This window comes from Nuphar pumila, chromosome 16 (assembly GCF_984573655.1).
Source record: "Nuphar pumila chromosome 16, dmNupPumi1.hap1.1, whole genome shotgun sequence".
Lineage (NCBI taxonomy): Eukaryota > Viridiplantae > Streptophyta > Magnoliopsida > Nymphaeales > Nymphaeaceae > Nuphar > Nuphar pumila.
In genome coordinates this window covers 5795457-5817889 of record NC_143264.1, presented here as the reverse complement: position 1 = coordinate 5817889, position 22433 = coordinate 5795457, and the positions used below count along the sequence as shown (strand labels likewise).

The window sequence follows — 22433 nt, the reverse complement described above, 5'->3', positions numbered from 1 at the left end:
GTGCAGATGCGGCACTTTAAAAAAACTTGGGTATAAGAAGGATATATATATATATATAATTTTTAACAGTTTTAAGTTAACACTATGTATTTGTGTGCATTTATGTATTTATATATATAATATAGATAAAAATAGACTTGATTAGGGTTAACTGAATCTACTTTTGGATAAAAATGAACCTCAGTGTGGTTGACTTCACCTAACACAAAGAAAGTTGTGTCCAAGTGTCACACATGCCTGAATGCATGTGCAACGAGGGTGCAGTGCCCTGTTAGAAGACTCTGTGTGACACAGCGCACATGGTATATGCCAAAATCAGATCTTCTGCCAGATCAAGCTTGACCCGACCCATGTCTGAGCCATTTTCATATCTCTTGAGGTTGGGTGGCCAAGCTTTTTTTATATATATTTACACGGAGAAACCACCACCAGGATCAGAGACCTAGCCATGCTGGCTCTGCTGGCCGTACTTACGATCATGATCCTCGCAGCATAAAACTCTGTGGGCTTACCCCCTTGCCCCAAGGGGTGGCCAAGCTTTTGAAAGAGTAATATTTTGTAACTAAAGAATAGAAATGTGAAAACATTGTTAAACATACAAACATCAATTTATACCATAAAAGCACATACAAACATCAAACATGAAGCTTTCTTTGCTGATACACAATCCTTGTTAGTGACATTGAATCAAGTCAACCCACTATGAATATAGCTTTTGTTGAAGATTACAGTCTGATCTATTGGAGAGATGGAAAGCATGCAATCAGCAAAAAACACAGCTGTTGCAGCTTAATGAATTAGCAATTTGTTACATACAAAGATTACACAAGAAAAACTGAAATGCACAATCATCTTCCGCCAAGGGAGTTACCATTTGCATTAGACTCTAAAGATGCTACTGATGACCTATCTGGTTCAAAAAACTTCTCTATTTCTCTAGCAATCTGAATATCAGAGGGTCTAAAATGCTGCTTGATAAGCTTTAGCACAAAGCGTGGCATTACAGCTGCTACAAGGACGAGAGCTAGGACCAGCCACAATGATGGACATGTCGGAAAATGGTAGATCGCCCTGCAAATAAAACAAAAGTTATATGAAACCCAAGTTTTCCTATGAAAAATTACAACCAGTTAGTATAAGTACCAGTATCCCGGCAACTGTTTTATGGAATCGATGATGATCATGCAAATGCAAGTAGTGAGTATCGAGCCCCATAAAACAGCATGAATAATCCATGTCCAACGCATTATGTCCATAGCCAAGTGGATGTTCACAAGAATGACTACAGCCAGGATCCACAGATCACCCATACGCGATGCATCCATTGTGCTAACTCTGTATGTGTAATAAGGCAGGTAAAAGACAACCACACTTTGCCACAATGTATCCAACATGATTAACCAAAACAGTCCTGTATTGTAGCATTCCTGTCTCTGCCCAGCCCCATAAAGTTGTGGATACTTGAGCAATGTCCTATGACTTGAATCTATATCTAGGATGCCAACTACAATGGTGGGCAAAGATGTATAAATGATGGAATATAACATGCTGCTCCAATCAGTGATTGCTGTTGTTAGGGTGTATGCTGTGTAAAGTACATACCTGCAACCAAAAATTCAAATTTTCAGAAAATGGGTAATGTGCATGGTGTGTTTGATTTCGGACAGTAGTTTGTTATCAATGATGCTCACCAGAAAAGCATGATTACGTAAACTGCATTCCTGTAAAAATTGTACAGTATCATGTATCCCATCCGCTGGTAATTCCAGTGTCCATGGACCAACAGCAGGGGCACCAAAAATCTAAACTGTCCCATTGCAAAATCTGATGCCATGACAGCTTGGCTACCTTCCTGCCCACTGATACCTATACCAACATCAGCCATTTGGATCATTGAAACATCATTTGCACCTGCATGAAAAATTGACAAAAACCATCACTTTCATTAGCAAAATCAGAACTACCAACAGTAGGATGATCAATGGATTACATACACACACAAACGCGCATACATATGCACCCACAAGAGTATGATTTTATATATGTATATATTTATATAAAAATAAACATGAATTCAAGATTATGAATGTATAATTTGCTACAACTGCCAGGATTTTACTCTAGCATTCCATTTGGTGAAGTTGAGCCAAGCAGGAAGCTGAGGCGCCCAAGTGGGATATGCCTTTTTCCAATTGGTATGTCAATGTTGGCCATCTAGCTCCTCCATCTAGAGATTAACTGTTTTTATTAACATTGGCAAAACTGTCTTTACGTAACCTGAGTTGCTTATAAAGTCAAATATTCAAATGTAGTCATCTGATTTTGACAAATTTTATGTTTTTTATAGTAACACAATCTATCACATTTGTAAATTTGCTAATACATTATATTCCAAAGGATATATCTCACCCTTTGTATTGTAGATTTCTGTAAATTTGATAATATATTTTATTCCAAAGGAATAAAATGTATCTGCTGTTTTGGAATAAAATGTATCTGCTAAAAATCACGTAATATCTGCTGTTTTTGTTATTTGACAGAACATGAATGCACACACACGTCTAGTCTTTGTCCCACTTGAAAGGAGATATCAGATCCTAGTATTTGCAATCTAAGCACAATGCGGTGATCAAATATTCCACACCAGTTCATATAAATGAATCAACAGCAGTAGTACTCACCATCTCCAATGGCAAGGGTCATGTCATCTGTCCTGGTTTTTATGAGTGCAACTATGCCAGCTTTCTGCATCGGAGCCACTCGACAGCACAACACCACATTGCATTGTCTAGCTAAGTGGAACAGCTGCACATTATAATGCAAAAATCAGGAGAGGAATGCGGAAAGCAGTACAGAAGAAAATAAAACAACTATAGTTAAAAAATCAAGATGTCGACTAACAGGCTGACCTCATCTTCCAACTCTGTTTCAAGAATGTAAACAAGGCTGGTACCATCGATAATTAAAGCCAACAGTTTCTGGTTATCAGAACTCCCCTCTGTTGGTCTTATACTATCTGCCAAATGTTTACTGACCATGGCCTTAGCATCTTGAAGACTCTTTCTACAGGATTCCTTCGAGCAGCTGTTTATTACGATCTGTGTCATTTCCTTTGTCAGAAGCTTACAAGAATACCCAATTGAAATGGCTGTTTCTTGCTTATCACCTGTCAACACCCACACCTTGATCCCTGCTTGCCGAAGAGATTCTATAGCTTCAGGAACACCTTCTTGAAGTTTATCTTCAATAGCAGAAGCTCCCAAGAGACCGAGATTGCTTTCAATTTTGGCAGCAATAGACCTCAGTAAACTTGCCCGACCAATCAATGAAGTACTAGCTCTCTCATACTCCAACTGCCACTGCTCAAACTCTGAACCACAAAGTTCTCGAACAGCAACAACAAGTGTTCTTAGACCAAGAAACGAGTAGCCATGAAGATGGGCCTCTGTTTCATGGACCACATCTAAATTCATGGATTTGTCGATAACACCAAACATCGAACTATCAGCACCCTTCACAAATAACTTCACAGTATTATCAGGGCAACAAACTACCACGGACATCCTTTTGCGGTCACTATCAAATTCATGCAATCCCAAAATGTTGAATCTACCAAGTCAAGAAAAGAAAAACATAGTCTTCATAAATTTACCACAACAGAAAAGGGAAGTATGGATACAAAAACAGAAAAAGGAAAAAAGAAATATGAATAGAAGTGAGTTACCTCTGCTTGTTTCCGTGTACATCAATATCAATGTGACCAGACGTCCGTTCAATGAGTGTATATCCATGGGCAGCAGCAGCATAAACCAGTGCTTGCTCATCTGGAGATTCCCCTTGATAATCAATCAACTTCGCCCCCTCGTCTGAGGTCTCCGAAGTCAGGGGAACTATGGTATTGCAAGCAGCTAAAGCAAGGAAAAAATCCTCAGCATGCTTCCTTTCTTCTGTATCTTTGCCACTTCTCAGTAATTGCAGCAGATCCTGATTCGCCTTCACCTTCATCCTAGGCTTCAAAATTTGTTCACTCACTGATTCAGAGACAATGACAGAATACAAGTTAGGAGAAGGAAATTTCTTCACTCTAACGGACTATAACTGCAAACCAGAATTGTTTCAAACCTTGTACCAGATGACTGTCCTCTTCACTCCCCACAAAGCTACTACGATAATCGACTCCCCAAATGCTCGCGCACTGGAATTCCATCTTGTTTTCTGTTAAGGTCCCTGTTTTGTCCGAAAACACATACTTAATCTGCCCAAGATCTTCATTTATATTCAGTGCACGGCATTGGAACCTTGAATTCGATGCCTCATCATAAAGCCTAGTATCCCCGATCATAAAATACACCTGACCAAGGCGGACAATTTCCATGGATATGTAGAGAGAAATTGGGATTATGATCTGAAACATAATGACTGACCTGAGAACTGTAAAAAATATCTCCTTAGACGTTCCAGTTGCATCGCCATCACCATTTTTCGAAAATTCTTGCTTCCGTAAAAATGGAGCAGTATCAAGTTCATCCCTGTTGCGAACAATCCATGCACCCGACAACGTTGAAACTATAGAACACATAGCAATCAGAAGCAAGGACAACAGAATTATCTCCCTGTTCATCTGTCTTTCCAGCCGACTACGCTTCGATGGCGCACCGGAGCTGTTCAGCATCGCCTTTGTCTCCTGACCTGCATAAACTACAACTCCAACTGCCCATGCAGTGTTCTTCAGCTCACAACCACGAAGAACAATGTTCGAAGGCCCAAGCGAGAACCTTTTTCCATCAAGTTCCATATTCGCCTGGAAGCCATAGATATTACGATTCGGGTTTTCACACCTAATGATCCCTGAGATCCCCTCCTTCTCGGGCATTTTCGAGAGTGTTTCCTGCTTAGCGTATCGCGTCTTCAGATTGGACTCCCCATCTAGATTGGTTGTCTGAATGTAAGCCACACCAGTAGCATCACTTGTGGACAGCAGGATCATGTCGCAGGACAGAGTCTCATTAGCATGAACCTTAACGATCTCGCCTACGTGAATGTCCTTCCACCTCTTCTTCTCAAACTTATCCCTGACTAAGACATGAGCCATCCTACTGTTCTCAATCTTATCGGATCGATGCCGCCTGAAATCCTCATAGGCATCCTTAATGGCAGTAACAAGAAGCACAAAGAGCAGGGGAAGGAAAGCAACTTCCTTTGCATAGACTGCTAACTCAGGGACCTGATTCAATACCGCAAGCACAAGGAAGTAAAGGTAAGCTACCCTATGGAACTGCTCAAAGAGGTTCCTCGGCAGGAAGGTGAAAACCGAATACTTGCTGGTTCGAATCTCGTTACCGGCAAATTCAAAATGATTGTTGGTCTGCTGGGGTTCATTGATATGAACCAAACGCGAGGACTCCTCGCTCAGCTCCCTCTGAGAGCTCACAAGAACCTCAGAATCCCTACCTCTAGACCCATACCTCTTCCGATTCGAGCTTGAAAGCCCTGTGCTTTCAATTGAAAAGGACGAATTAGCCATCCCCAGATTTTGAACCGGAAATTCAGCAAAATCCTCGTCAACAGAGAACCAAGAAACCCCCGTTGTCGACAACAAAGAGACGCTCCTGCGGGAAGAGGGGGAGCTGAGGGTGATACGGTTCTCGTGGTGGGCTTCCGCAGGTTCGATTACGGCTTGGTGCTTCTCTACTGAGGGGCAGTCTTCCATTTGGGAAGGTGGGTGTTCTTGTTTTGAGGAGATATGAAGATGGTGTTCCTAGTTTTAACAATCCTACGAGATTTTGTGGGGTTTTGGGAGATGGGATAGGGAGGGGTCGTTCTGAAACCATGAACTTAGTACCAGAGGGATCTTTACAGAAGATGATAACCTCATAGAATACATTATAAACGAACCAATTTTCAGTAACTCTACCAAGAATACAAAAAGAGAAACCAACAAACGAAATGAATAATTTAAGAGAAAAACTGTAACTCAGCAAACTAACTTGGTTCTTGGCAATGGATGGTCAATTGAGGAAGTGGCCTTGGTGGCGAAGACGAGTAGCGAGAAGAAGAATGGGGAGTGGAAAATGCGACGTATTAGAGAGAGAAGGTGAGGGAATTGAAAATTGACTCATGATGAGAGAGCGCGGTTGGATTTTTAAGTCGTTTGTTTATTTTGTGTCTGGTTTCTCTAATATTTTCTGTCGAACTTTTATTGTGTGTATTTTAGAGAGAGAGAGAGAGAGAGAGAGGCGGCCCATATTTTTAACAGATCGATGGCTATAAAACGAGTCCAATTTGGTTTGCTATAAGGATGCAAATGGGTCGGATCTAGGATGGAGGTTTTGCAACTTTTAGCTGTTTCGCATCTTATTTCTATCGGATCCCTGGTGTAAGCTGGTTGGCTTTGGTTTGAATCTATGTAGACCAAACCCAAACCTGACTTGAGATGATGGTAACGGGTTTGAATATGGGTCTAACCAGATCCATCATAAAAAAACCATACCCAAATTCTATAAGAATTACATGAACCAGATCCGGACTATATTTTTTATTATTTTTACATTGAAAATTTGCAGATCTTAATTAAAACTCGGGTCGGGCAGGGTATGAAATTTCACAAACCATAGCCGCCTCCATATATTAATAGGACCCTGATTCTAATCTAGCCTTCTTATTTATCACCAAACCCTGACCTTATAAGATATGGTATGTGTCAGGTCCGGGTCAATCCCAACTCATTGACACCCTTAATCTCATGTATTTAGCTTATCTGGATCCAAACCATTTGATGTCAACATCTTAAGGTCCAAGTTGGCTGACCTACCCTGCCTCCCATCTGCCAAATCAACTCCTTTGGATATATGGTGGGACCACCAATCACCAATATCTTATTCAGAAGAACTCAACTGTCCATCCTCACCGTACATGTGTAACCGATCCATGGTGGTGGGATCCACTATCATAGAAAAAGCAAAAGGAATTGTTCATGGAAGGCTCATGGGAGTTGAATATTAAAGTAGGTAGTTATTGGGAGTAGTTACATGCTTACAGAATCCCCAAGCTCATCACCTGAGGTCATCAGATCCATCAGCACATGAGACATGAACCCAGTGTGGTTAACAAATGGCTTGTTTACAAAAACCATACACAGATTATTTAAATAATTCATTTCCATTATTATTTTAATATTTTCTCATATTCCAATCACATGCATTATTACCTCTCTTTTTCTATTTTAATTAATGGCAACTTGCCAACTGTTTTTTGTCGTCCTTATAATTAATAAGGGTGTTAACCAGTCGGGTTTGGTTCGGACCCAGGTGAAACCAGCCTTGGTTGGGGTTTTCGGGTAAGGACCGAAGGTATCGGGAATGGATTTGGGTTTAATGGGTTCCACTATAAGGAAAATCATACCCGAACCCGATAAGAACATGAACCAAACTCGGACCATACCCGGTAAAATCATATTTTTTTTTATCATTTTTACATTGAAAAATTGCAGGTCTTAATTGGAACTCGGGTTGGGTCTGGGTCTGGTATAAAATTTTACAAACTATACCCGGGTTCATGTATTAATCGGACCTTCGAGTTTGGACCCGGGTCTTAATCGAATCTTCTTATTTATCACCATACTTGGACCCTATAGGGTTTGGTTTGGGTCGAGGCCGTGTAAACAAGGCTACTTATAATCATGCATTGAAAATCATTTTGGAAAAAACCAAACAAACAATGACTGATTTGTAAATGGGAAGAACATATTAACCAACCGGTCAGGTACATAGGAGAGCCAGAAATCCAAATTAGGATGGGCACAAATGTGTATGTGTTGGGCACCCACACATGTATGAGTGCAGGCAGGCATCTCTCTCTATATATATATAGAGAGAGAGAGCTAGGTGATTGAGATTAGGGGTGGCAATTGGGTTGGGTTGGCGTGTCAGCATACCTCAACCCGAACCCGACCCGTTGATTAAACGGGTCGGCTGTGGCAAACACTAACCCGACCCATTTAATAAACGGGTAACCCGACATGACCCGCCAACCCGTTTAATAAATGGGTTGGGTCGGGAAAACGGGTTGGCGGGTAGCAGGCGGGTTGGCGGGTCGGGTTGGTGGGCGGGTTGGTGGGTCGACGGGTCGGGTTGGCGGGTTGACCCGCCCGCCTAACCCGTTTATTAAACGGGTCAGTCGGGTTGGCGGGTTGGCATACCCCCAACCCGAACCTGACCTGATTAATAAACGGGTTAGGCGGGTTGACCCGTTTATTAAACGGGTTGGCTTAAGCCCAACCCGAACCCGCCTAAGAGGCGGGTTGGCGGGTCGGGTTGGCAGGTCGTGTCAGGTTTTGCCACCCCTAATTGAGATACATGCTTGATGGGTTTTTCAGGATTTTTTTTTTTATTTTTAAATTTCGACTCTGCAGATGTGATTTATGTACTTGATTTTATAAGGATCAACTCTTGAAGTCAATACATGGGTGGATTTTTATAAGGTTCCTAAAATCAATGGTCTAAAATCTTTGTAAATTTTTAAGACTCCAAATATCTTTTTTTCATAGAAAACACATGATCCAAGTGTGGATTCCTCATAAATCGAACACACACACACACACACACACATATATATATACACTACAAGAAAATATGTTGTTAGCGATGGACTTTAGAGACGGAAATATGCTGTCGCTAGTTAGTGACGGATTAACGAGCGACAAACATTCGTCGCTATAATTAATGAAGCTTACGAAAATAGCGACGGAATATAGTCCGCCGCCTAGTCTGTCGCTACTTAGTGACGGATTTTGCGACATACTGTTTTGTCGTTACGGCCGCACCATTTGGCGATGACGTTTGCGACAAAATCTAGTCTGTCGCTACTTAGCGACGGACTTGGAGACGGAATATAGTCTGTCGCACGTTTCATAAATTTGATTTATGTTGGCTTAGCGACGGATTAATTCCGTCGCTAAGTTTCGAATAACCCTAACCCCAAACAGCTTTTCCTTTTCTTCTTTCGCTGCTCCCACCATTCGCCGCTCCCGCCGTTCGCCGGTCCTACCGCCCGGAGACAGGTAAAGGACCCCCTCTGCGTTTTCCGGCAGGGGGTCGACCCCCCGCCTTTCCGGCATGGGGTCGACCCCGGCAGGGGGTCGACTCACTGGCAGAAAGGCTGGGGGTCGACCCCCTGCCCGAACAGGGGGTCAGTTAACCCCCTATGTTCCGTAGGGAGGTTAACGCCCTATGTTCCGTAACGGGGTCGACCCCCTGTCGGAACAGCAGGGGAGTCGGCCCCTTGCCGGAACAACCTCTGTTTTTTTTTCGTGGTGATTATTTTAAAACAGCATTTTTTTGTGTAGATTTTTCAACGGAACCAGCTCGTGCTCAGCCACCTGTGGTAAGTAAGTGACAAAAACAATGCAAATCGGGTAAATACCCGTGGTGAGTAAGTGATGTAAGCGTATCACATGTTATTTAATTTTGTTAGATGTAACACTTTATTGTTCGCACACTCACTTAGTTGTTGATATTTAGGGTTGCTTTGTTGGAGTTCGGAGATCATGCTGAGCATGATTTTAATGTATAATATTGAAGTGTTCTTATTTTTGGAGTACGGAGTCCATGCTAGGCATGGTAGTAGTTACTGAGATATTGAAGTGTGTTTGTTGCAGGTACATGTTTGTCATTTGTTTGATATGAATGATTACGTTGTATTGCAATGTTTGATGTAATTGTATCCATGCTTGCATGTAGTTACTTTCAATTTAATTATGACTTCCATGTGAAATTGTATAATGAAAGCATGTTTCAAATGATTGTATCGTGTCATTAATAGTTTGCACATGAAAATATTAAGTTATCAATGCATGCATCAAAATTCTTGTTATTGTATGACATCATATATTGCATGATAAATTTGATTTTTCTTCATCGTAGCATTCTGATTGTTCTCTTTTAATTCATTAGGCTATTATTTGTAACATCATAAGAAAATGACTGCAAACTGTGAGTGGATGTACTGTAGGATAGTGGGCAATAAGTTATCGCATGAATATATGGATGATGTTGACAGTTTTATTGAATTTGCAACGGCAAGTGTCAGTACAGTGGATCCCACAGGTCAGATTAGGTGTCCCTGCAAGATTTGTAAGAATAATCGATTTGTAGAACCTTATAGCGTTAAACATCACCTATACAGGAGAGGTTTTGTGAGTGATTATCAGAACTGGACGTTTCATGAAGAAGAATTTAGAAACGATTTTGATGCACAGGTGAATACGGTGCACGATAATCCATATACAAATTTAATATTTGATGTCGCAAAAACGAAACTAGGTTCTGCTATGAGTTCTAGTGATGTAAGAACTGCCGTAGATAAAGAATCACCAAACGATGCAGCTAGTGGATTTTATGATTTACTTAGAGATGTTGATGAGCCACTTTGGAACGGTTGCGAGAGTCATACTATCTTGTCTGCAGTTCTTCAACTAATGAATTTGAAGTCTGAGTATAATTTGAGTCAATCATGTTTTGACCGTTTGTGCATGATTGTGAAGAGTATGTTGCCCAAAGATGAGAAATTGCCACAAAATTTCTATCGTGCGAAAATTATGGTCAACGCTCTAAATATGAGTTACAAAAAGATTGATGATTGTCCAAATCACTGCATGTTGTATTTCAAGGAGCAGGAAAACAACATATCATGCCCGTCATGTGGGCATCATTGGTTCAAGCCAAAGACAAGAGGCAATGGTAGCACGAGATCAAAGGAAGTTTCATACAAGTCGTTCCGCTACTTTCCTATCACTCCTAGATTGCAGCGATTGTATATGTCTTCAAGGACAGCTAAACACATGAGATGACATGCAAATAAAGTTCGACACGATGAAAACAAGATCACGCATCATGTTGACGCTGAAGCTTGGAAGCACTTTGATTGTACTCATCAGAACTTCGCAATGGAAGTGCAAAATGTTAGACTTGATCTATGTACAGATGGATTTAATCCATTTGGGGGTAGATCAACTCCATACTCTTGCTGGCCAGTATTTGTAACTCCATACAACCTTCCACCAAGCTTATGTATGAAACGTCCAAATCTTTTCTTGTCTCTGTTGATCCCTGGTCCGACCTCACCTGGCTAAAATTTTGATGTATATTTAAGGCCATTGATTGATGAACTAAAAGTACTGTGGGATGACGGTGCTACCACGTATAATGCCCACAAAAAACAAAATTTCAACATGAAGACCGTTGTTCTATGGACAATCAGTGATTTCTCTGCATATGGTATGCTATCTGGTTGGAGCACACATGGGAGGTTGGCATGTCTGTACTGCATGGGGGATTCAAAAGCTTTTAGATTGAGGCATGGAATGAAGCCTTGCTGGTTTGAGTGCCATCATCGATTTCTACCTAGCGTTCATCTGTTCCGACGACAAAAGAATGCGTTTAAAGCAGGCACAACTGAAGCAGAAGGTTCATCCTCAAGATTGTTTGGCATAGAGATTCTAAGAAGATTGCTATACTTTCCAGATGTATTAACAGATGCCCGCAGTCCTACACCCAGTCCTACACCCTTCCGTGGATTTGGGAAGGATCACAATTGGACGAATAAATCTATTTTTTGGGAACTACCGTATTGGCCGACCCTATCCATACGATATAATTTAAATGTGATGCATGTGGAGAAAAATGTGTTTGATAATGTGTTCAATACAGTAATAGATGTTAAAGAAAAAATGAAGAATAATCCGAAGGCCCGTATGGATTTAAAATTAATATATAAATGACCAGAATTGGAACTCAAAGAGTATAATGGTAAAGTACTGAAACCAAAGGCAAATTACGTGCTTGGACCTGATCAAATAAAACATGTATGTCAATGGTTGAGACAATTGAGATTTCCAGATGGATATGTCTCTAACATTGCTCGGGCTGTGAAGATTGACGATGGACAGTTATAAGGGTTGAAGAGCCATGATTGTCATATCTTTATGCAACGATTGATACCCCTAGCATTCCATGATATGTTAGACAAACCTATATGGGGGGGGTATTGTCTGAGTTGAGCAGATTTTTCAGAACATTGTGTGCATCGGAGGTCGTAGTATCAAATGTAAAGAATCTCGAGGACTCTGTCATCACTACTGTTTGTCTGTTAGAAAAGATATTTCCGCCAACATTTTTCGATGTTATGGGACATTTGATCATATATTTGCCATATGAACTAAGGGTTGGTGACCATGTGCAATATCGATGGATGTACCCATTTGAAAGGTATATATTTTTTTATATTTGTCTCTTTAATGGCAGATATTTAAAATTTGAAATGTATATTTTTGCCAGATGCATGTTCGACCTCAAAAAAAAGGTTCGTAATAAAGCAAGAGTAGAATGCTATATTTGTGAGGCGTACACTTTAGAAGAGATTTCAAATTTCTCATCTATGTACTTCGAACCTCATATTCCAACACGTTACACATGCCCGCCCCGTAACGATGATGAAGAACAAGCAACTGTAGCTGACAAGCTGTCGATATTTCAACCACTTGGGCATACATTTGGTAGTTGCCAATCAAGGCTCTTGACAGATCGAGAGCAAGACGCAACACACATTTATATTCTTTTTAATTGCTCAGCGATCGACCCATACATCGAGTAAGTATATGTAGACGCAACACAATTATGAATCCTTTTATGTTCTATATGTGGATACATGGCTCGGTAATATAAGTATTTGTGGTTTGCAGACGATTTGATCTGGAGTTGCAAAGAGAAGTTTCACATCTCACTGATGCAGAAGTACAAAAAGAACGTGAAACTAAGTTTGTGGAGTGGTTGAAACAGTTGGTAAAAAAGCTAACATAAATTTTGTACTTATAAACAACACTAAGTTACTTAATTGATCGTGATCACAATCATTGTTTATGTTTGTGCGTTGGTCCGCCATGGTGATGTTAAAGATCAAGGAATATGTGATTTAGAAAATGGTCCGACCAAAGTTGTGCAATGCTACAACGGGTACATCGTAAATGGTTATCGATTTCATACAAAAGATTACAGTATAAACAAATCAACGATGAATAGTGGCGTGTGTGTCAGGGGTAGCAGCTATGGTGAAAATGAACATGATTACTACGGTGTTATAGAGGAAATAATGGAGTTGACTTACTTAGGCATAAATAACAGAGTAACTTTATTCAAGTGTCATTGGTTTGATCCAACTGCAACAAGACTCGACAAAGCTTCAGGCATTGTGGAGGTGAATCATAAATTCAGGTTTGCAACATATAAACCATTCATATTAGCCTCGCAAGCTCAACAAGTTTATTATACTTCATATCCGAGTATAAAAAAGTCAGATAGAAATGAATGGTGGGCAGTTTACAAGGTGAAGTCCAAACTATACTCTGAGTATGATCAGTTACAGGAAGATGGGTTAGCTGAAGGCAGCGATTACTATCAATCAGATGATATCTATGACTTCGCTTATGGTCACGATGTTGCGCATGATATGCATGTCATATCTCCATTGGCCGATGAAACATTCATAGAGGAATGTGATCCAAATGATGTACCAAGTGGATGGGTAAACAATGAAGAAGAAGAAGAAGAAGAAGAAAGTCAAACAAGTGACGAGGAAGAATTCTCAAGCTAGTGAGCAAAATCTTGTAATACAAACCTCTATTTAAATGCATTGCAATACTTGATGTGAATGATTAGAATTATTTGAATGTATTGTAATACTTGATGCGAATGAATGAGTTGTATTGCAATACTTGATGTGAATGATTAAAAAATTTATTTAAATGTATTGTAATACTTGATACGAATTATTAGAATGCATTGTAATACTTGATGTGAATGATTTAAATTATTTGAATGTATTGTAATACTTGATGCAAATGAATGAGTTATTTTGCAATACTTGATGTAAATGATTTGAATTATTTGAATGTATTGTAATACTTGATATGAATGATTTGAATGCATTGGAATACTTGATGTGAATGATTTGAATTATTTGAATGTATTGTAATAGTTGATGCGAATGAATGAGTTGTATTGCAATACTTGATGTGAATGATTAAAAATTTTATTTGAATGTATTGTAATACTTGATACGAATTATTTGAATGCATTGCAATACTTGATGTGAATGATTTGAATTATTTGAATGCATTGTAATACTTGATGTGAATGATTTGAATGCATTGCAATGCTTGATGTGAATGACTTAAATGCATTGCAGTACCTGATATGAATGATTTGAATGTATTATAATACTTGTTACGAATCATTTGAATGTATTGCAATACTTGATGCAAATGATTTGAATTATTGTAATATTTGATGCGAATGACTTGAATGTATTGTAATACTTGATGTGAATTATTTGAATATATTGTGACATATGTTATTTGTTAGAATATGGTTCATGGAGGTTACAGTGGTCGATCATCCAGTAGTAGTCAGGCTCAACCTTCATCTTCACGGGCTCCTGTGATAGGTATATCATTTAACTAATTGGATACTTGATTAGTTCAAATGCGCATTCTGAGAATTTCTAACGTATTTTTTTACAGATGATGTTTCGCCTGTACACTACCCACCTACACCAGTTGATCACACAAGTCATAAGTCAACACAGAAAGCAGGGTCTTCTAAGTCTGGCACAAGAAGACTCATTCGAATAGTGTATATCGATAAACGACCGTAAGTATTTCATTTTCAATTATTGCATATCTTATAAATATTTTATATTGATATTTACTATGTACCAATTCATGTGCAGTACGAGGTTTGAGCCACAAGAAGTAGTACGAGAGATTAGGAATTCACTTCTTCAACATCTACCAGGACCGGTTGCTCAATGGAAAGAGTACCCAAATGAGGTGTTAGACAGATTGTGGTCATCATTCACGGTATACAGTTGTTCCTCATAGTTAGTGTGTTTTATATTTAATTTTTTTAAGTAATGTCTACTAACTTTCTGAAAATATTTGTAGGCTTCGAATCGCTTCGCAACTATGGTGGAAGAAAATGATGCAAGGAAGGTATGGCAGAAGGTGGCTGCCAATCGATTTGCAGACATGTTGCACAATATGAAGACTGCAACAAAAAAGCATCTGGCATAATAGATGATCCACTACAGTGAAAGGGCCATGACCCTATTACTATCAGGAGAGATTATTGGGATGAAATGTGCGATAAGTGGGCAGAAGATGCATTTCGAAATCGCTCTGCGAAGGCTGCACAAAATCGAGCGAAAATGCCCAAAGCTCATCTACACACAAGTGGATCTAAGACATTTGGGAGCCACCTGAAGAAAATGGTAATTCATCAATATATAATATTAATTTTATAAGTATTGTTGCAAACTTGTGAACTAAATCTTTTGTCCTTTAACTTCGCAGGAAGCAGAAAAAGGAGGCATTGTACCATATAAGGATGTGTTTGTTGAAACACATAAACAGAAAACCACGAGAGTCTTCGTATCAGAGAAGGCGAGAACAACAACGATATATATTTATTCTATTAATAATTATTGCAATATGCAAGTTATCATAATATTATCATTAATTATTAATGCATACTTTAAACATTATTTTATAGGAAACATATGAGCAACAAATGGTAGAACGATATGACGATGACGCTACTCAGCATCCATCATTTGATCCTGCAGCATGGGTGACTGCAACAGGTGAACCCAAAAAATGTCGCATGTTCGGGTTTAGGAGTAATCTGAACACTTCACTAGTTATTGTTTCTTCCAGTTACGGCTCACAGACTTCTTTCGCCGACATAAGCTCCAAGCAGCAGCCTATTCTTTCTGGTGATGATGTACGCCGGATCATTAAGGACACAATGAATGACTACTTCCATGACACTGTCGCCCCCTTTCTCCGAGATGAGATCAACAATCTTGTGTTGAACAGGGGATCTTCGATTGCAGGTCCTTCTCAGGTATAATCACATATTTAGTTTTTTGACTGCCTTAGAACACATATGAGCATGATAGAATCACATATACAGTTTTTTGTCTGCCTTAGAGCACATATGAGCATGATAGAATCACATATAAAGTTTTTTGCCTGCCTTAGAGCACATATGAGCATGATAGAATCACATATAAAGTTTTTTTGACTGCCTTAGAGCACATATGAGCATGATAGAATCACATATAGAGTTTTTTGCCTGCCTTAGAGCACATATGAGCATGCTATAATCACATATAAAGTTTTTTGCCTGCCTTAGAGCACATATGAGCATGATAGAATCACATATAAAGTTTTTTTGACTGTCTTAGAATACATATGAGCATGCTATAATCACATATTCAGTTTTTTGACTGCTTGAGAACACATATGAGCATGTTATAATCACAAATTCAGTTTTTTGACTACCTTAAAACACATATGAGCATGCCAAAATCACATATAGAGTTTTTTTGCTGCATTAGAACATATATCATTCATGATAGAATCACATACAGAGTTTTTTGCCTGGCTTAGAGCACATATGAGCATGATAGAATCACATATAAAGTTTTTTGTTTTGCCTGCTATGAGCACATATGAGCATGATAGAATCACATATAGAGTGTTTTTGTCTGCCTTAGAACACATATGAGCATGCTATAATCACATATTCAATTTTTTGATTGCCTTAGCACACATACGAGCATGATCGAATCACATATATAGCTGTTGCTTGCCTTAAAGCACATATGAGCATGGTAAAATCACATATAGAGTTTTTCTAGCTACCTTAGAACTCATCTGAGCATGATATAATCGCATATAAAAATTTTTTAATGCCTTAAAACACATATAATTCATGATAGAATCACATATAGAGTTTTTTGCCTACCTTAGAGCACATATGAGCATGATAGAATCACATATAAAGTTTTTTTATTGCCTTAGAATACATATGAGCACATGATAGAATCACATATAGTGTGTAATTTATTTCATTATATTTTGTTTATCAATACTGACTGTTCTTTTCTTATGTAGGCTGCTAGCGATAATCAGCGTAGCGGAGTTGAAGGGACAGATAAAGGCAATGAACAAGAAGACGCACAAAATCTTGGCGATGATTAGAGAACTGTGTTGAAGAAGTTCTATTTTTTTTTTCCTAATTGTAATTGTTGAATTGTAAATAATTAAACTTGTTAATTTTAAGGTAGAACAATTAATTGTTGTAGTTTTCTTTTATATGGATTTTTTTGTGTAGTTTGTTTTTTATTTACAAGAAATATAAATTGTACAGGAAATATAAATTGTACTTTTTCGGTATTTAATTTTTAATTAATTTTTTTTATTTTTTTTCGTGTTTGCGACGGATGTTTCCGTCGCTATGCATATAAATCTAGCGACGGCTTAGCGACGAACATAAATCCGTCGCCAAGCCGAGGTCGCCGTTTAGTACCGGCGGATTGGCGACGGAATACATCGCTCGTTATTCCGTCGCAATTAGCGACGGACCTGACGACGAATTTATTCCGTCGCCAGTTTGCGTCGAAAAATTCGCGACGTAAGCATACCGTCGCCTCGTCGTCGCTAAACCCGTTAGCGACGGAATGTGGTCGTCGCTAATCCACTGCTTTGTTGTGGTGATATATATATATATATATATATATATATATATATATATATATATATATATATATATATATATATATATATATATATATATATATATATAATCACTAAAATATGAGAACCGAAAATATGAGAACTAATTGTGAACCGTGATTTTCATGAATTTTTGTCATTTTCTCTTGAATCTAACCGTGCGAATATGATTTACATGCTTGGATTTATAAGTACCCGTTCTTGAATCATCCAATTTTGATGCATAAACGTTATTTTTTTAAGGTTTTAAAATCAATGGCTCATAATCTTCATAAATATTCAAGCATTCAAAAAGCATATTTTTTCATCCAAAGTACATGATCCAATGGTTGATTCTTAGCAAATTCACCGTGCTGAACATATTTACATGGTTGAATTTGCAAAAAAAATGTTGAAAATGCCTGCAGTACTTATATTTTAGTTCTTATATACTAGTGCATATATACACACACAAACACGAAAACAGGGATCATTGAACACCTTTAGCTCAAACCAGCTGGAACATGCATAAAAAAAATAATTCAAAAATGTGAGTTTTTAGCAATGGTTATTGACAAAGACCTGGTTTTCACCTAAGTCTTTAAGTCTTTAGCGGTGGTCAATGCCGAAAACAAAAATAATTCAAAAATGTGAGTTTTTAGCAGTGGTTATTGACAAAGACCTGGTTTTCACCCAAGTCTTTAGCGGTGGTCAATGCCGAAAACAAAAATAATTCAAAAATGTGAGTTTTTAGCAGTGGTTATTGACAAAGACCTGGTTTTCACCCAAGTCTTTAGCGGTGGTCAATGCTGAAAACAAAAATAATTCAAAAATGTGAGCTTTTAGCAGTGGTTATTGACAAAGACCTGGTTTTCACCCAAGTCTTTAGCAGTGGTCAATGCCGAAAACTGTAAAACACAAAAAAATTGTGCCAATCGCGCATGATCGGCATGATCGGCAGCGTAAAAATTATCCATTTTGTGCTGAACTACTTGCCAACTTGATGATATGCCCAACTTTATATATATATATATATATATATATATATATATATATATATATATATATATATATATATATATATATATATATATATATAAAGAGAGAGAGACGATCAACATTACTTAAAAGTGAAACTCAATAAAGCGTTGAATCCCACAAGCACAAACACAGCAGCAAAACATGAAAAAACCATTTACACAAAAAACAGAAAAAACACAAACACAAAACAAAAAACTCATCAAGGACAAAACCCGAATACAAAACAAAAAACTCATCAAGGACCACTAGATGAGGATCGGTTAGAGGCAAAGGCAAGTCTTTGAGATATATGCGTAAGATAGCATACACATCAGCCAGAGAGAGAGAGAGAGGGGGGCCTGTTCTATTTGTTTGCTTGCATACTCATAAGAATCGAACCTTCACTGCCCGTCTAGCAGCCAAGGCCCCCACCCCACTACGCCAACTTGGGGCTACTGGTTAATCGTGGTTAGCTTGATGCTAACTTAATGATAGAATTTTTTTTTCAGTAACGGTGTAAAAGGCAGGGAGCCAAGGGCCAATTTGAAAATCTTGTAAGGCAGAGAGTATTTTTGCAAAAAAAGCACCTGTCTCACCAACCAAGTGGTATCCCATGTGATAAGCGCGGTCCTGTGCCAAGCTGAAGGCCCAGGTTCGAATCCCTCTGCCACATGGGGCTTAAGAGATATCTGGTTGGGGTCTGCCTAACCCCAGCTTGCCTTTCAAAAAAAAAAAAAAACACCCCTTTCTTTTGTCTTTTTTTTTAAACAAGCTGAGGTTAGGCAGGCACCCACGAACTTACCATGGGGTTTTGAACCTGCAACTTCCCACCACAGGGAGACTTGCACTGACAGATCTTACCAACTACACGAGAGCCCGTTGGTAGAACTGAAGATATCTAAGAACCAATGTTGTCATCTGAATTGGACCAGTATGGTTTGGCCAACGATTCAAGTGCCAATTCTCAATTGAATCGTTTTGAATAGGAAAAAAAAAATTAAAAATTATTATGTCAATTATGATGTATTTAAGCCATTAAAATAATATTAAAATTATCTAAGTATGTGCTTTAGCTTGAATACCTTAACCTAACCCACTTCAAAGGTTTATCTCTCTCTCCCAATATAAGAAACGAGTTAATGAGTTGCACCCTAATTCACTCAAAGACAATCTCAAGAATAGTTTTACACAGCTCACCAACATAAGCTGGAGCTAGGGATGGCAGTGGACCGGGGGAAAGCGGGGCCCCGCCCCGCCTTGCCCCGTATGGACCGGGGATGAAGGGTATGAAACGGGGATAGAGGCGGGGGTGGAGGATAAAATCCATCCCCACCGCGGAGGCGGGGCAGGGGTGGACGTGCACTTTTCCCCACCCCGCCCCGATCCCCGCCTCATCCCCGTTTGGACCGGGGATGAAGGGTATGAAACGGGGATGGAGGCGGGGGTGGAGGATAAAATCCATCCCCGCCGCGGAGGCGGGCGGGGGTGGAGGATAAATTTTTGAGGCGGGGCGGGGGTGGAAACCTTGTCCCCCGCCCCGCCCCCGCCACGATCCCCGCCTCATCCCCGTTTGGACCGGGGATGAAGGGTATGAAACGGGGATGGAGGCGGGGGTGGAGGATAAAATTCATCCCCGCCGCGGAGGCGGGGCGGGGGTGGAGGATAAATTTTTGAGGCGGGGCGGGGGTGGAAACCTTGTCCCCCGCCCCGCCCCCGCCACGATCCCCGCCTCATCCCCGTTTGGACCGGGGATGAAGGGTATGAAACGGGGATGGAGGCGGGGGTGGAGGATAAAATTCATCCCCGCCGCGGAGGCGGGGCGGGGGTGGAGGATAAAATTTTGAGGCGGGCGGGAGTGGAAACCTTGTCCCCCGCCCCGCCCCACTGCCATCCCTAGCTGGAGCTAAAATAATAACCACATAGCAAATCAAACCCACAAAGCTTGACCCAAATCGACTGTGTTCAAGTCCAAACCACAAGCCGAGTCACAATGATGACTTGACCAAACACCATGAACCAATAAGTCAGTCCAACCACCATTCACAAACGGACCACATGCCAACTCAATCGAGCCATCGGTGATTTGGTCAGACTAGACTTGGACACCATATTCGCATAGGTGGAACCACCAAGTCAACAGGGTTCAAACCAATGGCTGGGTGAACCCACAGTCAAAATGTGTCCTTCAAACTTCACTCAAAGCCACTAGTTGACTGTTGAAGAAAGGAAGAAATCATGGAATCAAAGGATGTTGGGAATGCCAATTACGTCCTTGTTGTGGGGCTGATGTCAATAGGGCCAGGTTGTTGCATGTTATAATCTTTATGATGATGACAAGGAGCTTATTGTGATGTGTATCTCCTAATATTATGCACTGCATCATGATGATGTGACAAATGTTAATATGTGATGTACATGCATGTAAAATGATAAAATGTATATCGCTAATACATGTTATTAAACTATGTTAATACATGTGGCATCCCTTGCCCTACGGTCGAAGGGCTATGTACTCCCTGGTGGATAGAGGAGACCTCAATAGTGATAGAGGTTCCCTTCAACTATCTAAAAAAGCAGAATATGATAGCTATAATTTATAATATTATCAATATTTGGTGGCAGAAAATCGATATGTAAATTCACCCTTGAATCGGCTATTTTTAATAAATATAAAAAATACTTAAATTTATTTTTTTTAATATTATTTTAATAATTTTAACATGTATCATGTTATGATTGACACAATAAATTTTTATTATTTTTTAGCTGATAAAGAACGATTCACTTGAGTATCAGTATGCCGATACAACTGAATCAGTGGCCAAACGATTCAAGGCTGATATTGATACTGACAACATTGATAATTTTCTTTCTTGGCAATAAAAATCATATTCTTAGCTTTTGAATGCCCCAAAAATACACGGATACGCCGTTCAAGGTCAGATCTGACATGAAATCCATCTTAATGAAACCGGTGATCTTAGATCTAGGTGTGGCAATCGGCGGGTTGGCGGGTTGACCCGCCCGGCTAACCCGTTTATTAAACGGGTTGGCGGGTTGGTATACCCCTAACACGAACCCGACCCGTTTAATAAATGGGTTAGGCGGGTCAACCCATTTATTAAACGGGTTCATTTTTGCCAAATCCGAACCTGCCTAAGAGGCGGGTTGGCGGGTCGTGTCAGGTTTTCCCACCCCCTACTTAGATCCTTGAATACGAGATCCTCCTTACTTATCATTGAGAAGTACATTAACATAAATATGACAGTAAGAAGAGGTAATACAAAAGTGTGTAAACTATGAAAACAGATCAAACCCACACTAACACTTTTGAGTAATAACTCTACAAAAGGTGATCTCACACCAAGACACAATTTTGATTACCTAATAACCAATTTGATCTTAAGGTAAAGAATAACCAATTACACAAACGATGCAGTCAATATAGCCAGCCAGAACTACACATGTAACCTCTGCGCCAATCTATAGTTTTCTGATTCGATGTGAGATGGACTGGTTAATTTAAATGCACCATACATTGGAAAGGTTTTGTCATGGAAAGAGAATTTTTTCAAAAGAAATTATAATAAAATAAAAAACAAAAACAAAATACACTTTTCATAGGTGATAAAGGGGTAATATTTGGTCACATCAACCTGACTGCTCAAATGAGCTAAAAAGAGAGGGTGGTGAATGTTCCCCCTCGAACACGGGGCCACGTGTTTCGGGGTCCGAATGAGTGCCACGTTGGCACTCATTTGTCAGTTTGGGTGTGTACGAAGGAATATTATGGATCCCAAGA

The 22433-nt window shown here is 39.5% G+C and overlaps 1 protein-coding gene across 1 annotated transcript; it reads right to left on the bottom strand.

The window, feature by feature from the left end:
• Window positions 1-589: 589 nt before the first annotated feature.
• LOC149812781 (phospholipid-transporting ATPase 1-like) lies at window positions 590-6095 on the bottom strand. The gene is made up of 7 exons (XM_089991663.1): window positions 4123-6095; window positions 3725-4031; window positions 2910-3609; window positions 2682-2805; window positions 1692-1911; window positions 1144-1602; window positions 590-1071 (listed from the first exon to the last, which is right to left on the bottom strand). The coding sequence occupies exons 1-7, from the start codon at window positions 5708-5710 to the stop codon at window positions 849-851; spliced, it is 3621 nt and encodes a 1206-aa protein (XP_089847789.1). The 5' UTR covers window positions 5711-6095; the 3' UTR covers window positions 590-848.
• Window positions 6096-22433: the final 16338 nt, after the last annotated feature.

Bases quoted from the DNA above. Each gene is read 5' to 3' on its own strand.
- LOC149812781 (XM_089991663.1), bottom strand. From the start codon at position 5,710: ATGGAAGACTGCCCCTCAGTAGAGAAGCACCAAGCCGTAATCGAACCT. The intron at 4,032-4,122 runs GTTTGAAACAAT...TCTCTGAATCAG, and splicing joins GGACAGTCATCTGGTACAAG to TGAGTGAACAAATTTTGAAG. The intron at 2,806-2,909 runs GTCAGCCTGTTA...TATAATGTGCAG, and splicing joins AAACAGAGTTGGAAGATGAG to CTGTTCCACTTAGCTAGACA.